The sequence below is a fragment of the Homalodisca vitripennis genome, chromosome 1 (genome assembly GCF_021130785.1).
Source record: "Homalodisca vitripennis isolate AUS2020 chromosome 1, UT_GWSS_2.1, whole genome shotgun sequence".
Taxonomy (NCBI): domain Eukaryota; kingdom Metazoa; phylum Arthropoda; class Insecta; order Hemiptera; family Cicadellidae; genus Homalodisca; species Homalodisca vitripennis.
This window is the reverse complement of record NC_060207.1, coordinates 143,870,760-143,894,761: the sequence shown is the minus strand read 5'-3', so window position 1 is coordinate 143,894,761 and position 24,002 is coordinate 143,870,760. Positions and strand designations below refer to the sequence as shown.

Below are 24,002 nucleotides of genomic sequence, written 5' to 3'. Positions count from 1 at the left end.
CAAGATAAGGTATAATTATAACAAACTGACTGTAGATGTTTATCATTCATTAGGATATTGCCAAATTACTCAGATAGTAATGTAGTGATGTATGGAATTTGTTCAAATTTAATCCCAATTAGCAACCCACTTCATGTGTGATACCTTGAGTTTTGGTTTGAGTAAGCTGGTATACAGTAATCAAAGTAAGCTGTTATACAGTAGTAAGCTGTATTTACTGCCTAAGCAGTACGCTGTGCGTGTGTAGTGGAAATATCACTCACATTCTTCCACAGAATGAAGATTAAGCGCAGGTAGAAAAGTTATTTCACGGCCAGGTCAGTTTTGAAAAGTATGACAGTTAGTCCACGCCGACACCCGTGGACTAACTGTCCTACCCTGCAGAAAAATTACGTCAGCCACCCTCGTCAAAACTAGGCGTGGACCTACAGTCCTACAATCTTTGGATCTTTATCTTTAGATTTACGTATGTTTTAGTTCAAAGTAAAAATAGACTTGCAATGAGAGATCATATTACAACATAGTTATTGCGTCGAAAATAGCAAAGTGCCTTATAAAAATGTAGTTAAACCATCGATAATCGTTTAAAGCAGGGTTACATCCTGCAACTTGTACAGAATTTTAAAAGGAATTTTTGTTTTCAGTGGACTATCGTTCAATATTCCGACCTTGCACCATTGAGAAGTTCACTGTCAGTGGGGAACTAAATGAAAACGTTGGTCTCCTCAGAGTGTTTCCCAGTATTCAAACAAAAACGGTAAGAGTTCTTTTCCAATGTTTACACACACATTTACAACACAGTTTTGGAGTGAGAAGCCATTTCTTTGTGTAAAATTTGGTAATTGAAAATTTCAATTTTAAATGTACATTTCATTTTAGCTTACATTGATGATTGACGGTTGTAGCTTTTAATCCTCCTTCTGTTCTAGATTCTAGAATGCATGTTGGAAGTGTTTATTTTGATGCATAGGTGATTTATTTGTACCAGCAAGGTCAGATACATTATATGATGTATGGTTGCGACACTATGTAGATCTTTTTACTCTCAGACTGACAATGGATTCTAGGCTGAAAACTAATCAGTACTCTTTACTACTGATGGATGGTCTTTATATTTTGTTTTACCAGTCTTTTTCAACCTGTTGGCTTCAAATTTAATTTATATATTAATTTACCTAACTTTTTATAACTTTTCTGGGCATCAAAGTCGTAACCTTTCAGTTAAAGACATTACTTAATCCACTAGCTGATGACATCCAGTTATTAAATTTAGAAAGTCTTTCATACATTATTGATGATAATCAGAAATAAACTTTGATGAAAACTAAAGCTTTATTTAAATGTCACAATTTGATGTAATCATTCAATGATGTCTGAATAATATTTTTACAATACAATAAATAAAACTCATTTCAAATGTTTCTGTTGAGATTACATAGCATTTAAAATTGCTGGCCATACTAATAAATCAATAACACTCAAAAATAATATTTTACATTTATTAAGAAAAAATTGTTGTTCAAGCTAAATCTATGGTAACTTCACCCAGGCGTAATGTTAATTTAGAAATGAGTTAAAATGTAATGATAAATATAACATTAAATTTTTACGACAGATGTCATGTAATTACAAAGATGAAAGGTCTCGATTTATATTAAATATAAAATTAATAGTTCTTCTTTGTTATCAACCTTTTATATAAAATCCTAAACATTTGTAGATGGTTTAAAATATGGCCAATTTACACTTTTACGACACCATCCTGGGATTTGATTATTGATGTTTCCACAGATTTAATAAAAAAATAAACCAACATTTTCATATTAATTTCTAAATAATTGTACCCTTTTACATTCTCTCATTTATTGTATAAAATATGATTGATTGATTTATTAAATGGTAGCATCAACAGTGCATCAAAATATCTTCGAAATCTATACATCAATTCTCATCAAAATCTCTACACCAATCCTTATTAAAATCTAGCATCATATCACAGAAATTACTGAATCAATAAATTTGAACGTTCTTTTAAAAGCTTTGGCAAGATCTTGACTATAGACTGAATGTGTGACAAAGATGATAAGTGTTACAGGTATCACATTAAATATATAGGACAAATTTGAAATAATCTGAAAAAGGAGCTTTTATTTCCAAGAGATATATGGATTCTTGTGAATCCTCCAATATATCCTTATTGGAATTTACATTTTCCAAAAACAAAAGGAAAATCTTTTCAAAGGTAAAATAAAATATGTATGAGTGTATTACAATTCTAGGAAAGGAGAAACTTTTTTATTACCTTGTACACTGTGGTAAGTGTTAAACTTGATATAACTTTTGACGAAATGAAGAATTATTCAGTTTGTTAAAATGATTGTAGCCTTATTTAAGACCTGTTCCTTTGTTATTGTTTTTATAGGTTGAATCATTCCTGAAGCCTCCAATGGAAGGGGTGGTGATACAGACATATGGAGCTGGTAATATGCCCACTAACAGATCCGACTTGGTGGAGGTGCTCTCAGAAGCTTCCAAGAGAGGAGTGATCATCATCAACATCACACAGTGCTCGACTGGTTGCGTCTCCAATCTCTACGAGACTGGGAAGGTCAGTTTACAGGCTTATTTATCATGGTTCTTAATGATATAACATACAGTACTGTATATAGCTATTTGGAAGCCTTGTCATGTTGCCTTATAATCTTTGAGTAGAGAGCTAATTTGTGTCATGTAAGCACTCAATTTAAGTTTTTGTGAATTTTGCTAAGAAAGAAATTTATCATCGAAGTAAGAGGATATTGTAAGGGATAAAAATTACAAATGATAAATTTTTTTAGCTTCACACCAACCATACGACACTAACTGAAAATTATATTAATATCAGTCGACAAGATAAAGAGATTGAAAATTGTAATTTTCAATCAAATGAGTCGGTATTTCTCTTCTTGCTGATGTTGATTTAACTGTTATTTACATGTGTTGGTATGAAGTGTAAGTAGAAAATAATGCCCTTTGAAAAAATGTATTATTTGATATTTTAACCCTTTCCGTACTTTTTCATTTCGATCCACAACCATAACTAGAATGGCTTACAATCAATTTCTTCCTGAAAGTGAAAAACTGGGTTGTTGCTTATGCAGTACAAATGGGTTCCTGAACTATAAATCCAAATTCCATTACTATAATATCTGCAAGTAAAGTCTAGCTTATGTAAGTTTACTGGGAGATGAAATTTAATGGCCAAATTGCATTCAAAGAAACAGAAAAGATAGATTTTCACTGAGGAATATGGGCAAGGAGATTCAGGCCAGCTAATAGTGATGTTCATCTCCTAATGCTACAAATGTATTATTATGTTTTTTAATTAAGTAATAATAAACTTAAACATAAAACAATTTCCTCTTGTATACTGAAAGTTAACGAATGTTCCAGTTGCTGTATGATGCTGGGGTAATGTCAGGATTTGACATGACTCCAGAGGCAGCTCTTGCCAAACTGGCCTATGTGCTGTCCAAGACAGAGTGGGACCTTGCCACCAAGAGAACAGTAAGTACAAGCAATTAAAATCCAAGTGGATGAGTACATCATTAGGTTTTGCTAGCTGAGCAAGAAATAAAGAACATTTTTGTGACCAACAACCAATTCTGTACTTGTGAACAGATTTCTCTCATATCAATAGTAAATAGTTCCAGTATTTTTGTTGAGTATCTAACATTGTAAAAGTAAACAATGTGTATGCTATTTAATAGATCAATAGAGAAATTATAACTTCAGAATGTCAATTTCTATAAAACTTAAATATATATCAGATGTCCTGAAAGTAATTTCAAATTTTATCTAGCACTTGAAGTAGTTAGATTCTGTGCATATCCTTAAAGCCTAACTTAACGTGTGACTTGCTGCAAATCAAGAAGCTTCTTTTAAAATTATATTAATTATATGTTTGTTAACATTTAAATATTTCACTCAATGGTAGATATGTTCTTTACTGTGAGCCAATCAATTAATTTAAGGGCTGCACTATGCAATTTAACTAGGAAGCTAATGGTAGCAATGATGTAGTTGTGGTGAGGGGGGGTGTCTATGGAGTCTTGATGATATATATGCATTTTAGTTAGTGATGACATTGGGAAGATGAATAAGAAGCCATCAAAGCTATCAAACTTTTTAACTGGCTTTTGCTGATAGCTTTGTAAAAAGTGGTAAGTAAAAGGGTTTATTGAGGTAAATAATTGCATGCTGGTATCTAAAGCTCTTGTTTTGTTCAGATTCCTTCAGAAAAGAATTTAGATTCACAGTACTATGAGTATACTTATGCACAAAAATGTAATTTTGCTTTATATTTTTTATACTAATAACTGTATTCAAAACAGTATTTTTGAAGTATTTAATGAAATATGTCAAAAGTAATTTTAATGTTACAGATACAGTTTTATATTTTGATTTTATTTAATAAAATAATTCAACACAAAGCCAATATTGCAACATTTATAAATTTAGGCAACATAAAAAATATATATAACTTTAAAATATAGTTTTTTTCTATTTTATCTTCTTTTAGTTTTAAACTAACTTTAGAAACTAAATTTTACACTGCATTTTATTTTAAAGCAATTTTGTATGCAAACATTATTTTTGTCAACAATATTACATACTGTGTTTTACTACTGCTCCTCTGGTTGCTCTCCTCCCAACTTAGCTCCCTTATACTTTTATAGGTCCACAATTACTAAACATTCTGAATATGTTGAAGTTACAAATGTCTTTTAGTTCATTCAATTACTTCAACACATTTAATTCAAACATTTTCAAGCCTTTCTGATTAAAAAAATAAGAATTAAAATGTAACTTGTTCATAAAAAAGTATAAACTTCAATTTTTCAAGAACAAAACCAGTGACTTGCATATGAAGAATAAACACAAACTCACCTTATTGTTTACAAACATAAAAACCTCAGTGAACAACACATTTAGAGGCAGTCTGCTAATGAACAGTACCTCGTGCTTACCTATACTGTAGGTTTACTCTCTAAAATCCTATGTACCAGTACATAGTTTTACTGTTAAAATTACATAATTTAAATGAAGTAGCAGTCCAGGCAATACCTGCTTGGCTATACAATACACAAAAATAAATCCTATTAAACCTGATCACGTAAAACTTAAATACATACATTCTGAATGTTTCAACATTATTTTTAACTAAATTTAAATCTTTAAAGAAACACTGTTTTAACTATCGGACATTTTAAAAACTACCACAATTTTTCATTCAAATGTGTTAATTTTAAAGGTTAGTGAAATCATAATAAATTATTATCAATATACAAAGTTGATCAAAACTTGAATAAAATTTTATTCAAATTCGATACAACAATTCAACTTAAATTAATATTCAATTTTTTATCAAATTCTGATTTTTAAATTCCATGGGGCATTTGGTTGTTGTGCAATTTTTATACCTCCCTGTAAAAGGACCAAGTTTATGCTCATTAATTAGTGTGAAAGTATGAAGATAATTCTCTCAGAAATAAAGATAAATTTATATATGCATCAAGCAGCCTTACAGAATAGTCCATGATATTGAAGTGAGGAGAGACATAATATTTAAGTGGAGAATAATTATTTTATTGGGATTTAATTATTATCAGTGTGTCTTATAATGTAGTAAGTGGTGAATTGAGTCATCAATGTGTTGTTTCCCACCGCCAACTAGATGATGGAGAACAACTTGAGAGGAGAGCTGACATGTGGGATCAAGGCACCGGTGCTAGAAGACTGGGACCTTGTGGATGCTGTGGCGAGATCTCTGCACATCTCCTCACCGAGGGAGGTCAAGATGTTGCACAGCATCCTGTTCCCAGCCATGCTGGGCTCGGCAGTGGAGAAAGGCGACACAGACAAGATAGCTGAACTCAAGGGTTATGTGAGTATAGTGAATTTTTCTGGCATTCTTTTCCTAAACCTGTGTTTATTAGTGACCATATTCTACGTATGTATTGGATTTACTATCATATAGGATGTTTTAACTATCAGGATTGTATCTCTCAGTAAATTGATTAATTAAGATAGGTCAACTTTGTGACAATATACATGATATTGGATATGAATAAGTAACCATCAATAGCACTTGAAACTGAGAGCTGAGAGCATGGCCACAGAGTTGGTTATTTTTGACACAGTTAGGGAGAGTCCAACCAATAATTAAAGATACTTGTAAAGATACTCTCCAAGTGCAGAGGATGCCTACTCAAACTTCATTGGAACTCTGACTGCAGCATTAGACATTACATGCCCCCATACAACATCAAGAAACAGATCCAGGAACCGAACTCAAGAATTTAACAACCCTGAAGTAAACATACTGCGGATGTCTTTCATACAAGCCCACGAGCGCTACTTAGCCAGTGGACAAATTGAGGCTAAAGAGGATGCTGCCCAGAAGAAGAAATCCTACGACTTAAAACTAAAAAGTCTTAGAAGGGAAACAAACTCCAACTTCATCGCCGAAGCAAGCAACAAGAGCAAAGCAGTCTGGAGCGTCATTAATAGCGAAAGAGCACCAAAGAGAGAAGCTTCAGAATCCACGTGGAAATTAAAAAATACTGACGATGACACCTACCTAGTCGACATTTTTACCATAGCTGAACATTTTAATACCTATTTTACAACAATTGCAGAAGTAACTCTCGGTCATAACAATGCTCCTAGCGCCAAAGACGTTAACTTATGTTCAAACTTCACAGGAACAGGACTTAACATGTTCAATCTTACATCTAATGAGGAAGTATTCAACACTATAAATTCTCTAAAATCCTCTTCCTCCTCAGGCTATGATGACATTTCTTCAAAAATACTGAAGTATTGCAGCTCTGTAACCTGCCAACCCTTAACGGATGTAATCAACAAGTCTCTGACTCAGGGATTATTTCCCTCAAAATTAAAAATGTCAAAGGTATATCCACTGCATAAGCAAGGGAGTAAGCACGACATCAAGAACTATAGACCAATCTCCCTTGTGCCCACTGTATCAAAAGTTTTGGAAAAAATAGTTCTCTCGAGACTGTTAGAGCACCTTCAGCGTAACAATCTGCTGCCAAAAGGACAACATGGGTTCATCCCGGGCAAATCGACTATCACCGCCCTTGCTGAGCTCATTGAGTGTATAATTGATAATATTGAGTCTGAAAATACTGTAACAACTGTTTTTCTCGATATGAGTAAAGCATTTGACTCACTGTCTAATAAGCTTATTTTATACAAAATCAGAACCTTGGGTGTCAGCGGTATAGCCCTGAAATGGTTCGAAAGCTACCTCTCTGGGCGACAGCAAATAGTTGAGCTGAAACACACAGCTAAGGGCTTGACGAAGGCTCTTCATTCACTTCCACAGTATGTTAGAAGAGGAGTTCCGCAAGGATCTGTGTTGGGACCCGTCCTATTCATTTTATTCACTAGTGATCTAGGTAAAACACTCGAGGCTTTTAGTCATCCTGTATCATACGCAGATGACACAGCTCTTATCACCAGCAGTTCAACAGCGGAGTCACTAGAAATCAACACGTATATATCTGTTAGCATGGCCCAACAATATTGCCTAAATAACGACCTTGTTTTCAACCCATCCAAAACAAAACTCCTTGCACTAGGCAGACATAAAGACCACATATCAGGCCCACCAGATCTAGAAAAAGTGGATGAGCTTAAACATTTAGGTATGATATTAGACCAAAATCTTACATGGAGTTGCCACATTGATTACCTTAGCTCAAAGCTCAGCTCTGCTCTCAAAAGGATAAAAGCTACGGGCACAACATCTGCTCTAAAAATAGCCTACCACTCTCTCTTTGAGAGCCATCTTCGGTATGGAATCATCCTTTGGGGGAGTTCTTCAAATGGTAATCTCCAGAGGGTACTAATCTTGCAGAAGCGGGCCATAAGAATCATGGCCGACCTCTGTTCCCGAGACAGCTGCAGAGAATCTTTTACTGAACTCGACATTCTCACTGTGACTTCAATCTACATCATCGAAGTCATCATATATGCTTCCAAGCAAAACTTCCCGAGAAACAGTGAGGTGCACAACTACTACACTAGACAGGCTCAAGCTCACCGTCTACCAGCTCATAGAACAACGCTCTTCACCAAAAAACCATCATTTGCTGGAATCAAGCTTCTGAACTCCCTTCCTGATGCCATCAAGACCGGCAACGCTAAAACTCTAAAAAGAAGACTACACAAGTGGCTGGTGAAGAACTCTATCTACAGTCTCGATGAGTTTTATGACATTCTCAACTCCTGACTTGTAATGTTTTTGTTGTTAATTTTTGTTCTTTCCTTTCAATGTTATGTTTCATAACTTATTATTTTTATTATTGATTGACAACTATTCTGTTCTTGATGATCATGAATAAAGCTTTCTGTATTCTGTATTCTATAAATACATTTGATAACCGTCCAGTCAATGTGTTACTTGTTTGTGATGACTAAATGATGTTCCGAGAATAATACAGTTCTACTGGATGTAAATGTATTAGCATTACATTCAACTCCAACTGCAAAAAGATACTCTTAGATTAACTATGAATCGTGATTATTCTGTAAGCAGTTGTAAAAGAGTAAAATGTTAGTAAATAGTTCAATCACACTTTAGGACAGAAAAATTCATGATAGTTTACATCATGGTTGTCTATGAAACTTTAATAACAGTAGTGTTAGAATATTAATGCTGACCAGACCAGAATTCTTGTTGTTTGGAATAGGTGAAACTGTAGGACACCCTTGGATGTCATTGATTTTTAGTTATGGATTAGTTAATGGAGGTAACAGCTGGTGTAGGTAGTACAGTAATATGACTACACCTCACTTAATAATCAGACTCATCACTCAGTCATGTATAATGAGTGTTCTAAACTTGATGTTTAGACATTTCAGAGTATTCTAGGATTAAAATGAGTTTTAATTGTTGAAGATGTGTCCAAAAATGCATTCCCTGGGATGTATAACCCACCAAGTTTCGCAGAAGAAGGAGTATTCTTCCCTTATTAATAATGATTTGTAAAAAATATATAGTCAAAGCTCTAGCATTTTCAAAATTTAAGGCGGAAGTGCTCCTGCCCTCCTACACTATTAAGTGCCACTGCTGACTGCTTCACTCAGGGAGACGGATGCTTAAAATCTAAACCAAAGACTTAAAAATGGTGTGTCATAGCACAGTTGTATTTCCTTCCTTAAATTTTCCTCTATTCTTTAAGAATGATGAAAAAGAAATCAAATTGAGAACAGAAAATTGAGAATAAGAATTCTTCCCCTAAATTTCTACTTTCAAAATAAGAAATCCCTGAAACTACTCAAGTTCAGAATACCATTTTCTAAAATTCAATTTCACGCAATTCTGTAATAAGTGAACATTTTTTATGTTATTTTTAAAACATCTTGAATGTATTTTGCACCTAAGTGTGATAATTTGAAAATTTTCAATTGTTACCTTGGGTGTAAATTTTATTTTAGTACTTACTACTCTTATCAAGTGCCATACAATTTCTGTTTCATAAGCCTCTGATATCTTTCATATATAAATGGTTCTTTCAGATATGTTTCAAGTATTAATACGTTTTATTTTTTAGGGAGCAGATCTTACAGCACCCAACTCTGACAAAAGAACTCCTCTCCACATTGCTTGTAGTTTGGGAAATATCAAAGTAGTCAAATATCTTCTGCTCAATGGGGCCAGTGTCCATATGAAAGACAGGTTAGCCTAGATCTTTTCTAATTAACATTTTTCAATATCACGGATCACAGTATGTGTTGTTGTTAAACTAATAGAATGAAATTGTACTGTTTGTACTGTCTAATAGATCTTACTTTTTGTGTTTTAACTATTTATATTTTGATGTTTAGTTTTATTGTATTTTTGAATGCATTTTAAAATTTTAGTCTGTTGTCTATTATCAAAGCACCCACTTTATTAACTCCCTTTTTTCAATAAATAAATATACGTTTCTCAATTTAATTTTGCTAAAGACAAAATTTGTGTATTTAAAAGCGTAATTATTTAGTGTAATGTATTTTCAATCCATATACAGAACCAGTGTAGAAAAAATGTAGTGAAATGCATCATGTCACAGTTAACAAAAAGGTCAATGATTAGTGTTACGCTCAAATTTTGTCTCTGGTACTAACTCTTTAAATTATTATTCTTTACATTGAATGTTTTTAAAAGCTTCTTATTGATTATGTGTAACACTTTTTAGATGTTTGGTGATAGTTTTAGCTATTAATAAACTAAAATAGCTATAAAATTTTTCAACTAAAATATTATTTAATTATAGAAAATTGCAGTTCATAAAAATCCATATAATTAAATTTGGCACTCCAATCAAAAGCATAGTCTGCCTTGTATTGAATCTAGCTCTGTATATCAGTGTCATGAGCGTAAAATTACAAATTTTGTTTCACAGTTGTTTACAATTATTGGCATACTGTTGTAAATAATAATTTATTTTTCTTTCAGCAAAGATGTTGAAATGCATAATGGATGGTTAAAATACTCTGTGAGCTTATTATGTGTAACTGATTTTAGTGATTATTTTTTAATAAATACTATTTAATACATAAAATTCCATATTACATTCACAAGTTACTTAAAATTATTGAACTTAACAGAAACAATTATACACCACTCAAGTAGTAATTTAGAAAGTAATTTATAAAATATTTTGAATAAAGGATAGTGCAAAATAGCATAGGAATAAATTTGTACAATGAAGTATTGAAGGACCTTACAGAACATAATACAAGTTTTACAATCCATCACACAAAGTAAAAATTCATTATATATGTTACTATGTCACTTGATAAAATGTCACATGATTTTATTCAGTTTGTTTACAATTAAGTTACTTTTGAGACCAGTGTAATAAAGCTACAATTTTATTTTTACCTTTAATTTTGACAAAATCAATAGCATTCTTCCGTGGACCAAGAGGAATCTTATCTAACAAGAGCTGTAGCACGGATGGACAACCAAAGACATGATTTTAAGAAGTCCTTGTTGGGCCATAATAAAATACTAACATTTTACATAATAAAAATGCAAATTTATTAAGACATAGTTTTAAAAAATCAATTTAACAAAACCATAGGTTTTGTCTTGCTTTTTATAGTATAGCTGTCATTTGGCTGTATAAATGGAATTTATTTTTACTATTTGTATGTAATAAGATGGTTTGTTAGAGCTTTTCAGCACAATCAATATTTTAACCTTTTGTTATTCATCGGTTTTAGATGTGGTTCTAAATCACCATTTGAAGAAGGAAATAAGGATCTAAACAAACCTTCGTTCACGTAGGTTCATCATTCATTCTGCATGTACACTGCATGACTCTCATGCATGAGTTTTCGAAATGGTACTACCTAACCTTTTGGTTTGTTGTTTGAGTGGTGTATAATATAGCTCTGTGGACTGTGATCTTCTTATGTAATTGACTAACTTGTTTAAGCTATATAGATTATTTTCTACTGTCCTCACCTTCCTGTCTTTACCTTGCACTAATACCTCTTTACCCCCAATTCATAAGAGAAAATTACGATAACAACAAAAATTTGGTTCTATGCTTTTTCTATTTTTTGAAAGTTTTCTTATAAAAGAAGTGGTAGGAGAAAATGTTATTTCCATAGGAGAGGAAAGGAATGGGGGGAAGAACTGGTAGCCCCTGAACAGACCTATGTTAACTTACCAAAGTCCAACTTGTAGCCAATCATCCTGATCCAGTGCAGTTCCCACAGTTGTGGTAATCACCTCGTTCTATCCACCAAAGTTTGTATGGTTACATTGTAGAACCTTATTGGTGTTTTTTTAAGAACCGAAACATAAGACCCAAACCTTTTTACTCTCAAATAACTAGATCCCTTACCAAGTTTTATTAAATAATGAAAAGATGAGGTTAACACTGTGTTTCCAAGACAAATATGGACAAATGAATGGTTAAAATGATACCTACTACTTGTTGCACACTACTTGTCTACTGTTGTTGCATGGAAATTCTTAAATGGAGGGATCCTATTCACTTCATGAGTTACTTTTCTAATCTCTATCAAATTCACTGCATCCTCAAAAGTGTTCAACAACTTGTTCTTGTGTTACATTCCAGTTACATGACACTTACTGTGACCGTAACCGAAGTGTGGTCTGTAACATTTATTATTTTCATAGTGACTGTCTGATACATTACATCAATACACCACTGGCATCTAAAGTTATTTTTACACTTTGTATTCTTATTGAGAGCAAGCTAATTGAAAATGAATAAAGTGAACATAATTCACCTTGGATTTCCAAGGTTAGCAGATTGATGGGGGTTTTAGAGTGATTCTCAGTTACTTGTATTATCTAATACAATTTATTATAACATTAAATTAAGTATTTTACTACAGAAATTTGCAGTTTTAATGATAAATGTAATTTTATTTTCTTCTCTTAACAATATCGGATGTGCTGTGTTCAGACAATAAGATCTACAGACTCTTCACAATCCCTACTTGGAGGAAGAGCATCAGAATCATTCAGGCTAAATTAAGGAATGGTACATGATTTTTTTTAATACTATGCTTTTTCTAAGTCTGACTTTTATTTACCAAGTTTGATCACCTGGTGCACAATATTTGTTTGAAAGAAATGAAATTTTAAATAAAATTGTCTAAAAATTTTGGTTTTTGATGGAAAGGCTTCAAATGGATATTTTGTAAATTACTCAATTTTATTATTTGCTTTGTCACCATTTTATCTTTTATTACTCTTCTTGATATTTGTCTATGTTGATGATAATTAAAGTGATTGTACAATTATAATTAAAGTTGTAGATCCATTAGTTATTTTCTGTATTTTTTTTCTTCTGAGGCTGGCAGTTTCAACTTTTGCAGGTTGCAAAATGGTATACTCAAACATGTTACTGTGTGATATTAATAAAGTTTTAATGTAATTATTCTATACCTGGTCATGTATCAAACTATTGCTTCTCAGTCCTTGACTAGACTGTGGTTGAGAGCTGTACAACAGAGTAACCTGTGTGTTATCTACATAGGTTCGACCAGACACCACTACTAGATGCTGTCAAGTGTGATCACCTGGACGTGATTAAGCTGCTTAAGCGATGTGGAGCCCATCTCACCCTCACGCCTAACCAAATCGGCTGCCAGCTTTGCCGGTGAGGCTGCTTTGTTTTGTTATTATTTTTATTTGTAATGTATCTTCTCCTGCAGCATGTAAAAATATTTTATACTTATATTTCAAATTTATTTTTCTTCTTATTTTGAGGTCTATAAATATTAAAGTATGTGAAAATATTTATTGCAGCAACTTATTGAAAACCACAGTGTTCAGCTTTTTACATTGATTAGTTGAAAAATACCTGAACCTTCTACTTTTTGTGCTGGATTACATAATATTATCTAGACCATTATATAAATTACATAGCTTAGGAGCTGAGATAGAGGATCAAATAATGAATATTTAAACAACAATAAAGGTAAATTTTGCATGACAGAATATTTTATTCAGTAACAACAGAGATTGTTCTAGTATTAGTTTCACAAAATATTTCGTACCTCAGTACGAAAATCTGTGGTCTGAAAATGGTTGATTCTCATGGCCAAAGCTTCCCCGTGCACCCAAATTAAATAAAAAAAAAAAAAAAAACATTTACTTAAAACCAAAATGTTTTGTGTGCACCTTCCAAAGTGATATGATACTCAGGTTGAGGGAATTGAGTCACCTCCTGCTCAGATTCCACTATGAAAAATCCAAAATATGGAATGATTTTAGGGTACTTTGACCTCAGGCATTTGCCACGTTGCAAGACGCAGGATTGAGTGTAATTCCAACTTTTGCCAGTTGAAACAAACAAGGAGGTACACCTCCCATTGGTATAGATCTCTTGATAACATTTGGCACTGATATTGAACCCCATTCACTTTAATCTTTATTATCCATAGTGAAGTACGCCTAATCACTGAATTATCACCTTACCCATTAGTGAATGCTGCATCCTTGAGATCCAATGGATTACCAAATGTGACACCATCAGGTTTTTCTTACTCAGTTTAGCTTCTACTGCACAAGTACTCATATAAAGTCTTCTGGGCATTTTAAAATTGTAATTTTTAGTAATACTTACTTTTAGAATTTATTTAAATTATTTAAATTTGTCATTCATTGATTGATTTTTTTATATCTAGGGCTGCAAGTTATGGAAACATGAAGAGACTGTTGTCTTTACAAGCTGCCGGTGCAAACTTGAGCCAACCAGACATCAGCGGCCGTACCTCGTTACATCTTGTAAGTCAAAATTATTTTAGCATGATTATGAATATATTATTAATTTTGCCATTTCAAACTTTTAAATATGCTATTTGAGTGGAACACATAAGGGATCCTATTTTTATTATCTTAAATTTTTTTGTTACTAACAGTTTACCAATAAAGAAACAAAGCTTTGAGCTGCTGTTGGGAAAGGGTTGTTATTGATGGATATGAAATTTTTGCTCTGATACACTTTTCCTAATTTATTCAATGTTTATGCACCTTTAGTGTGCTGTTACACCACTCTTGGATCTTGTTTAAATTGGTTTTGGTTACATGCTTGAGCTTTAGAAGCCTCTGTGAGCCCATTGTAGTCTTTGTATGGACCCAAAGTAATGGCTGTTCTTGAAAGGCCAAACAGAATTACAAACTTTTTTTAAGAAATAGTGTGAGGTGAGTATTTAGGCTATAAATAATATTTTGGCACTGATAAAGGATATTATGTTTGGACTTGATTTTTCAGGCTGCAATGCACAACCATGAAGAGATAGTGAAGTTCCTACTGGCCAATGGAGTCAGTACAAAAACGAAAGACATGATGGGCTTCACTCCCCTGGACGTGGCTGAAAAAATGGGTCACACCGAAATTATAAAATTGCTCAAGTCTGCCAAAAATTAGCCTTCTAAATTAGTTGTTATACAATAAAACAAAATCAAAAAATCTATTTATTCATCTTTAACCATTTGAGACCTTTTAGAGAATCTGATTTGATCCATCATAAGGTACTCCTCACTGAAGTAGTGATACTTGTGCAAGGTGTCCACAGTAACCGTAAGACCTGTACACTGCTGGAAAACACCATCAGACGAGGGTATACTGTAACTTTATCATAGTTTCTAACTGGACACAGTAAAATGTATCAAGCATACCAAGACAGAAAGAGACCATTGTGACAGTACTATTAAGTTCCACATAATTATGATATTTAGATGGATGATACAAGGTCAAATAAACACTTTATTCCTATTATTAAAGTTAAACATTTAAACATTTTTCTGTAATGAATGGACTCATGGATGAAACTAATCAATAATCAGTTTGGCAGTTTCTCTAACCTATCTTTCTCTTACCAAAGACATTTATTGTACTATAAATATATATCAGTAAAACGAAATCAAATGGCAGAGGTAAATTTATCAGAAAATTACACATATTTCTTTTCAACATATATTTTATTTACATATTATAGAAAAAAATAATTCTTCTATATTAACTTTTGCTTACATAAGTAATGTTAAAATTTTCTCTAACTGATAAATAATATAACAAATTTAATTAAAACATGTATAAAAACTAAAACATCTTCCAAAACAGCGTTTAACAACAAAAATGTGTTAACATATTGGTTTAGATAAATATTTGTCACTTTTTAAAATATGTGTATATAGGTAATATTTTTGTTTGAAGGATGTAGAATGATGCACCCAAATAATCATAGTACATAGATTGTAAATTATTTTATACTAAAATGAAACTATGTATTACCTATAAGCAACAAAATAGTGCACAGTGATGAATCATAATTTTTAATGATCCCAAACATTAAACATACTTATTGTGAACACAACCAGTATTGTGGATGACTAGATAATGCATGTTTGAGAATAGGAAATATGTATAAACAAGACATAAAGATACCATTAGGAGTGCTAACACGATTCATTCTCGAGGACTAAATAGATGTTTGTTGTCTTATAGGACAATAAAGGTTAAGTTGAATAGATACACAAAAAATAAAGGGATATTTTCAGAATATTAAATATGGAAATGGTCAAAGTGATGAAATGGTTCATTAAGCTCATTTCCAACAAATCATGACTATGTATTAAAAGAATAAAATTTGTTTTTCAGGCAATAAAACCCAAATAAAAAATACTTCGGTTGGAAAATTTCACTAATTTTCATATTAAAATTGTTTGATATTTAAAATTACACATTCATAAATATAACAGAAGAGTACATAATGCTGTAGTTGTTAATTACTTTATATACATCTATGACAAATCATAATTTTCTCAATCTATTCAAATTATACCTAATAAACTAATTACGTTTGATCTTTAGCAAAACAGTCCCAGATTTCCAAATTTGTTCAATGAACAATGTGTGTAGAGGATGGCAAGAATGTAGCCAGGAAAATAATTTGGGGGAGGGGGAGGGTCAAGACTACTGATATTTTTCTGTAGTGGACAGAAAGTAATATAAGAGCAGTCAACCGTTCATTCACGATTTTGTTCCTTGTAGTTCTTGACCCGTTTAAATGTTAAGAACGATCTTTGAGCACTAAATGTTAGTAACACTGAACTATTTAAATAATAATTGTTTGGTAAAAAGTAATTGAAAACATTTAAAATTTGTAAGGGATCCGTATCTCTTGGACCCCTCTAAGGCTACGTCCTTGGAAGATTGTAAAATTTCTAGATCAAGTTCACAATATTAAATAAACTTAAGAATTTGTGAAAAAACATAAACATTTTTAGAAATCTAATGTTATTTGTGTATTACATATAATAATGGTAATTTGTATTTAATTGTGTATGTTATTCCTCTGAGTAACATTAAAGGATCAGGAGCTCACAAACAAAACAAATGACTGGAACATAAAGACACAAAGTAGTTTTCAGTCGGTTTACAAATCTGTCACAGCGTGTCATTACACCTAAATGCCAGGTCATCATTGCTAGTCAGCTTACATAATAATACATAAAGCCTAAGTAAATGAATAATAATTTCAATAATATTGTGGCCATTGAAAGTTTTTGTGCTTATCACAATTTTATTTTTGTTTTTCAAGATGACGGAGTTCCTAAATATACGAACGGGTTAACATGCTAACCATTATTGTCCCATCAGGTTTGCGCAAATTGAACATCTAAACTAATAATGCATCTTCATTTTTACATGTTAAGATAAAAGCCACAGGTCTGTTTTATAAATTTCCTTTGATCATAATATATATAATAAATAGGCCTATATAATCTATTTTTCTTCCAAATAAGCCAGAAGTTGTAGTTAAATTCATATAAAAATAGGTAATATACAAATCAAATGCATGAAGTTTAATTGGGGGGGGGGATAGGAGGACTATATGGTTTTTATAGGGAATTTCTATTTTTGAAAGGATTAAAGTCTTTTTGGAACAATTGAAGAAATTCTTTATTTGAAGTTATTTTTAATGGTAAAAGATTGAGAAGGAAAACTCGTTTTCCTTCATTCAGAAGAAGTTATTTATAATAAATAGGAGGATCTTACTTCCTTTCTGCTAAGATTTAATAAAACAGAAATCATGGGATATTGATGACTGAGCAGTGTCTTGGCAACTTTAGCCATTGCCATCATGAAAGAAGAGGAAGTTTTTAGTATATGAGCCTTTATAGGTCACAGTGGGCTGGGAAATGTGTCTTACTCAAATCTGCAACCCCTAAAGCCTTTGTCACCGAGAGCTTGACTCTTTCAACCATCATATTATATTACTGGACATAACCATACTTAAAGTAAGGTTACTTTAATAAGTAGGCTATGAAACACGTGCACCAGCTTCTTAAAATGAACTCAGTGATGTTTACCACTCCTGAAAATCTGCTGAATTATCCAGATGAATTCACCAGTTTTGTGGTATACCTACTTAGTTCAGATTCAGTTAAAACATGTGTATAAACCTGTGGAAAGTTTATCCCTGTCGGATGTTTGCTGGTGAAATCAATAACATGGTTGTTTATCAAGTGCGACATTTGAACCAAATGGATTTAGCAATATGAGCATCTAATTGTTAAATTATTATATTTAATTCTTAACAGGGTTCTGTCCAACTTTTCTAAAAGAATCAATAATTAAAATGCTTGTTTGCTCTTGGCAATTTTTTCAAATTTAAACAATTATGCAAATGTCTTCTTAATGATTAACTGGTTATAAATAGCTTGACTTTCTGGTGATTTATATTCCTCCACTGACAGTCAAAAATGTCTATAAAATTGGTTGATAGATTTATACACAATTGTAGTTTTTGAATAAGTAGATGTTTTATTAAAATGTGATATTTTGTTATATTTATGAAATGTTTTGCAGTACTTAAATCAATTATATTTTTTACTTTACAATATATATGTTTTGAAGAACTTGATTTCTATAACCACAATGGAAGTAAACAAATTAAAAATGCAAGCTACAAACATAACAGTTTGGATAAGGTTATTTTTCTGATTGCATTTAATATTTATTTTTATGTTTATAAATAGTTTTATACTAATTTTGAACATCAGTCATCATGTTTATACCTGTTTGTATTCATATTCAATTCATAATAAGATTCAATATGAAAAATACCATTTTATACAAAGCAATTATAACTAGGAGGAGTTACATAGTTATCTCTGGTGCCAAGGAAACAATAAGTACGGTAGCTCATATCTACTTCACCATCCAAATCTTAAGGGTTAATAAGTAGTACTGTTAAAGTCACTTTGTAAAACAATTGGATTAAAAAATAAGTTTAAAATGTTCAATAGAGTATTGCACTGTAATAATTTGATGTATTCAGTAGAAAAGGTTACTTTAAACTGAACAGGAAGGGCCACCCTCTATCAGATTGATAAAACAAACTATGTAATCACATAAATACATCATTCTTATGTTCTCGAAGAGAGATGGTTCAGACTAAGTGTTACTAAGCAGTAACAACAATAATTGCTTTGGTTTACCAATTGAGAGAGAGTTTAAGTGTTTGCTGCTTTTAGACTTTTGTTTAGATTCATAGACACAGTCAGGATTACACACTACATTAAGCGTTCTATGATTTTCATGAAACTAAAAATTCTCCATAATTTCACCACTGTTACAACTCTTGTTTGTTACCCTTGTTGGAAAGCTGGATGAGGTGTTTCATATAGCGTCGGGCCAGCTCCTTGGCGAAGGTAGCTAACTTCTCAGAGTTGAGGGGACATTGGGAGTAGAATGTGCTGCAGCCATCTTCTCCTTTAGCTGATGTCATAGCCTCCCCCAAGGCCGATCCTGAAGTAAGTCTCTCCACCCATCCCAAACTGAAATCAAGTAGAATGTCATGTTTCGCTAAACAGGTTGTACATGACATTCAGATTTCAAACGTTCATAATGTTTTGTTCATAAATCTTAAGTTTGAGCAAATTATATCTATAATCTAATAATATTATTTTATCAACCTCGAACAATGATTTGGCTAAGTCTAATATATCTAGTTAGACTTTTTATCAAGTTCTGAACAAAGCAGCTAGTTCAAGATTGGTCAGCTGACTGACAAGGGGAAGCAGAAATGACCAAATTTTGATTAGGCATAACCAATAATTTTAGTGTTGTGATGCATAGATAAAAAAGTTCTTTGCTTTTGGACAGATTCCAATTCTGCATGCAGGTGAAGTTGACAATCTGGTTGTTTTTATTTTCTATGTTACAAAAAAGCCAAAAGTTTCACAAACAAGTGTTTAAAACTTAGATTTTGTACCATTAATAAAGTTATTAGGACGTTTTATAAAATATAAAACTGCTGCAAACTGCTCCTCACTCAAAATTGTCATTCAACAGTTAGAGAAGATTGCATTTTAATTTTAGATAGAGTTCCAATAAAATTGTTATTTTAATTTACAGATGGTAAAATTGTAATCAAATTTGATATTTTATTGTATTTTGTTAAGATGTTCAGATGTTTATTTTGTAACTTTTAAGGTATAAAACTACCATTTTACCAATATAAACTGGTTTTGGGTAGGAATTCATCGTTTTTATTTCTAAGTTATTAAAGTTGTGACTTTGATTAAAATTTGTCATTTATAACTCATTTAAATAAATAGTTTACTATAACATAAATTGCATCTGTATCAAAATTCTCTTTGAAAATATAGTAAAATTTTATTTTGTGTGAAAATACTATTAAAGCCTTGTGAATCCAAATAAAATCAAAACCTAGACTTTTCACAAATCTCTAGTATTATGAAAATGAGGAAATATAATAACACAAATATAAGGAAATGGTTATATACGTATACACGTAGTGTACATATATATATATATATATATATATATATATATATATATACATACATATATATGTAGGTATATATATATACATACATATATATGTAGGTATATATAAGTATATATGTATATAAGGAAATGGTTGTACCTTATTTGGTCATTACTTATTAATGTTATAGAATGTTTAACATTTAATTTGTATTTGCTTATTAATCATAGTTGAATATCACATCAAGGATTTGGGGGGAAGGTTGAATTTTAGATGATAATCCAATGACACATTGTGCCTCTGGGTTCTTTACTTAAGTATACATTAAAAAAAGTGTCTCTACATTGTTAATATAAAAATTTGAATTCATATCATATTAATTTTACTTAAACTCTAATAGCATATTATTCATTAATAAATTAAAAATTGAAAAATTTAATGTACAAGAGTAAAATGTACATCACTCCTACAACAAAGTGACAACTACAATGCACTTACTTAGAAATACCATCAACAATTTTAGCCCAGTTGGTAGAGGTACCACTCTGTCTACTGTGTTGTACCAGAGAACACACCCCTTGCTGCCAACAAGCTGTTGAGTTGACGTGGAACGCTGACTCTACACCTCGCATCACTCGACTCACCTCTGACTCTTCTAGCCCTGGAAAATACAGCAGTTTACTACCATCGCAGAAACACCATCAACAATTTTAGCCCAGTTGGTAGGCTACGTAACTGTGTAGCCCCGTGTTTGAATGACCTTTTAGGCCAAACTTATAGTCCTGTATATTATATCAATTATGTCACACTTTTCCTGTTTTATACTTATGGTAGATTCAAATTTTTATTTCAAGTGTTAATTTTTGTTGTAGTTGAAATGGAAAAGTATAGACTTTTTACTTGTTTCTTACTACATCAACTATAAACTTTTATTCCTTTAAAACCAAAAGTTGAGTCTCATTAATATTGTAATATAGTGCTAACAAGATTGTTTTCTCTGGAGTTTAGAAACATATTAGATAATATGATATTCAGAATGTAATCTCATCAAGAACAAAAGTTGTTCATTTTCTATTAAAACTTGTTTGTGGTGTTTATGGTTCATAATATAATTTTTCGTGGTATTGTTTAAATCGTTAATTTTTTGATTATTTCAAATTTTAACGAATCCATTGATTGTAAAATGGTTTATATTCGTGCTGATATTATGGAATGATGCAATGGCGAGAAATGCTGTGCAATTATGCAATGGCGAGAAATACTGTGCAATTATGCAATGGTGAGAAATACTGTGCAATTATGCAATGGCGAGAAATACTGTGCAATTATGCAATGGTGAGAAATACTGTGCAACTGTCATGTTCATACGGACTGGCATACTGTCACGAAAATCTAAGGGCAAACTTTACTACTCTGGCAAAACGTAGTGCAAGGTTTTGAATCTGTCTCATTGTAGGCTGTTTTTTGAGTTATTACAAATATATTCATGTCATTTAATTAACTAAATGTTTGTATAAGGATCTATGTTTTTGAAACTTAATTTCGATTAACTTAAGCTACAGGTGTAAAGCTTTTACATTAAGGATAGTTTCAACGCTTCTTAAAATAAAATAGTAATTTTTTATAAATAAACTAGCTGACCCGGTGAACTTCGTTTCACTTACCTCTTGGCCATGTCGCTACCTTTGTTAACATATTTACATATATGTACTTTATCAATTTGACAGAGTTACAAAATTCCACATTGATGTGACTTTCAAAAGTTTTGGACAATATTGGCGAGTACGGCACAATCCAACGATTATCTACATCAAAATTTTATCCTTTTATCTTCACAATTACAGATCGCCCACCGTCCTCAACTGATTGCCGACGATACAACGGGTAACCATCATTTCCCGAGATGGTTTCAGCAATCAATGCTCTAGGGTATCGCTTAGAACAATTGCCGTTGACCATACAGGGGGAGTTGTTGAAAACTCCGCAAGGTCCATGTATCATATGTTTACTTACTACTGCATGCAATTTTGGGTCAAGTGTTTCATCGGGAATCTCGGCTGAAATTATGGAATCAATGTCTTCTGGCCTTAATTTATCAACTAAACAAACTAATATGTGCGCATGTGGCAGACCACGCTTTTGCCACTCAACAGAGTACATCCAACAACGTACTTGGCCATACACACGATGCTTTATAATGAAATTCGTTAAAGATTTTAATTTTTGCTTAAACACTCTGATGTCATGCCCATAAATTGGTGTTTGGCCGTGTAGCAATTTTTTCTTAATTTCCATCCATTGTGGGTTACAGGTGAATGTAATAAATAGGTCTGGACGGCCATATTTTCTAACATACGACATCGCATCTTGCGCGTATTCGTGCATGTGGCGCGGGCTTCCAATGTAAGTGGCCGGCAAAATTGTAATTTTTTCCACATGTTCTGCATTTGCAACGGCATTAATAGCATCACGAATCTGTATGAATAAAAATTCATAGAGCTGACTTTTTTGTTGGTTTCAGCACCTGGAATCAGAAATGATAAACAATGACATTTTTAAATACATTAAATATAACACATTTATTGTCAAATTATCATCATTATCATATTGGACAAAAGGTAATCAATACAGGTAATCAATTTAAAGCTTTCTGGCAAACTATATCTTTTGTCTTTTTTGCGGTGCGTAAACATATAAAGATATACTTTACCATGTGTAACACAAATCTTCGACACAAAATATTGGGTGCTGTCAGGCCCAAACACGACAGTACTTTTTGCCATCAATAAACACATATATTCTATCATGATCAATGTCTAATTGTAAATTTCCGCATTAATTAGTAGTGTAGGATTCAAAGTTTGACATCGCACACGATGTAGCACATCCTCAGACATGTCATCCCTATATTTCATCCATAAATCTTCCGGATTCGAAGGGAAACATGTGGATATTATAATCGCAAACAATGTTCGAATTTGATGTGGTGAAGATATGATGGTATCCTTGAACGTATTATTCCAATGTAAATCATCCTCGAGTAACTGTAATAGTTGACACGCCTCACGGTAAGTAGCACACAGATGTCCATCAACTGTTCTCAATTGTTGAAACGATGTCGGACCACGAACATTCACCAATAACAGTCTAAGATAATAACATTCAGAGTTATTTGGATGTACTGTATTTGTCGGCACTATTATCGATTTATGGATCGTAGGATAATGCTGCTCGTTCCAGGTTCACAGGAGCATTGCGTTTGCGGAATCGGTCAATTTCCTTTTCCCTGGCTCGCGCTGTTGTGATCGATGTGCCCGAACTCGTTGCATTCTTTGTCTATCCACTTCATTCTGATTTACTGTAGAACGCAAATGTGCCATACCAATATGACTGTTATCATTATCAGTCTCTTGCTGGTCATCAGTGCGATTAGCGCGTGAGGTAGCTCGACGCACATTCGATCTACTTCGACGACCTATGTTAGGTCGTTTTCTTCTCGGCATTGTAAGCAGTATCTGATATTAATGTTTTCTTGCACTAATAATGTTAACCTATAATGGCGACAGCTGTTTTACCCAAAATTGCATGCAGTAGTAAGTAAACATATGATACTGAGACACTTCGTCATTTGTATTTGTTACAGCTGTTGC

General features: G+C 32.3%; 2 protein-coding genes across 3 annotated transcripts in view; one reads left to right on the top strand and one right to left on the bottom strand.

The window, feature by feature from the left end:
* The window catches only part of LOC124372762 (L-asparaginase), a 32,225-nt gene extending 17,201 nt beyond the window's left edge, over positions 1–15,024 (top strand). Inside the window, exons 5-13 of one of the 2 annotated variants that reach the window (XM_046831175.1) lie at positions 645–757; positions 2,423–2,608; positions 3,433–3,546; positions 5,717–5,926; positions 9,627–9,751; positions 11,287–11,346; positions 13,083–13,205; positions 14,236–14,335; positions 14,823–15,024. In XM_046831175.1, coding sequence (XP_046687131.1) covers positions 645–757; positions 2,423–2,608; positions 3,433–3,546; positions 5,717–5,926; positions 9,627–9,751; positions 11,287–11,346; positions 13,083–13,205; positions 14,236–14,335; positions 14,823–14,978 — 1,187 coding nt within the window. In that variant the 3' untranslated portion in view covers positions 14,979–15,024. The remainder of the gene's footprint in view (positions 1–644; positions 758–2,422; positions 2,609–3,432; positions 3,547–5,716; positions 5,927–9,626; positions 9,752–11,286; positions 11,347–13,082; positions 13,206–14,235; positions 14,336–14,822) is intronic. The other variant, XM_046831182.1, reaches the window with a different exon arrangement.
* Positions 15,025–17,353: 2,329 nt separating this feature from the next.
* The window catches only part of LOC124372752, a 35,409-nt gene continuing 28,760 nt past the window's right edge, over positions 17,354–24,002 (bottom strand). Inside the window, exons 4-5 of the mRNA XM_046831167.1 lie at positions 20,851–21,013; positions 17,354–19,396 (exon numbers count right to left, since the gene is read on the bottom strand). Coding sequence (XP_046687123.1) covers positions 19,192–19,396; positions 20,851–21,013 — 368 coding nt within the window. The 3' untranslated portion in view covers positions 17,354–19,191. The remainder of the gene's footprint in view (positions 19,397–20,850; positions 21,014–24,002) is intronic.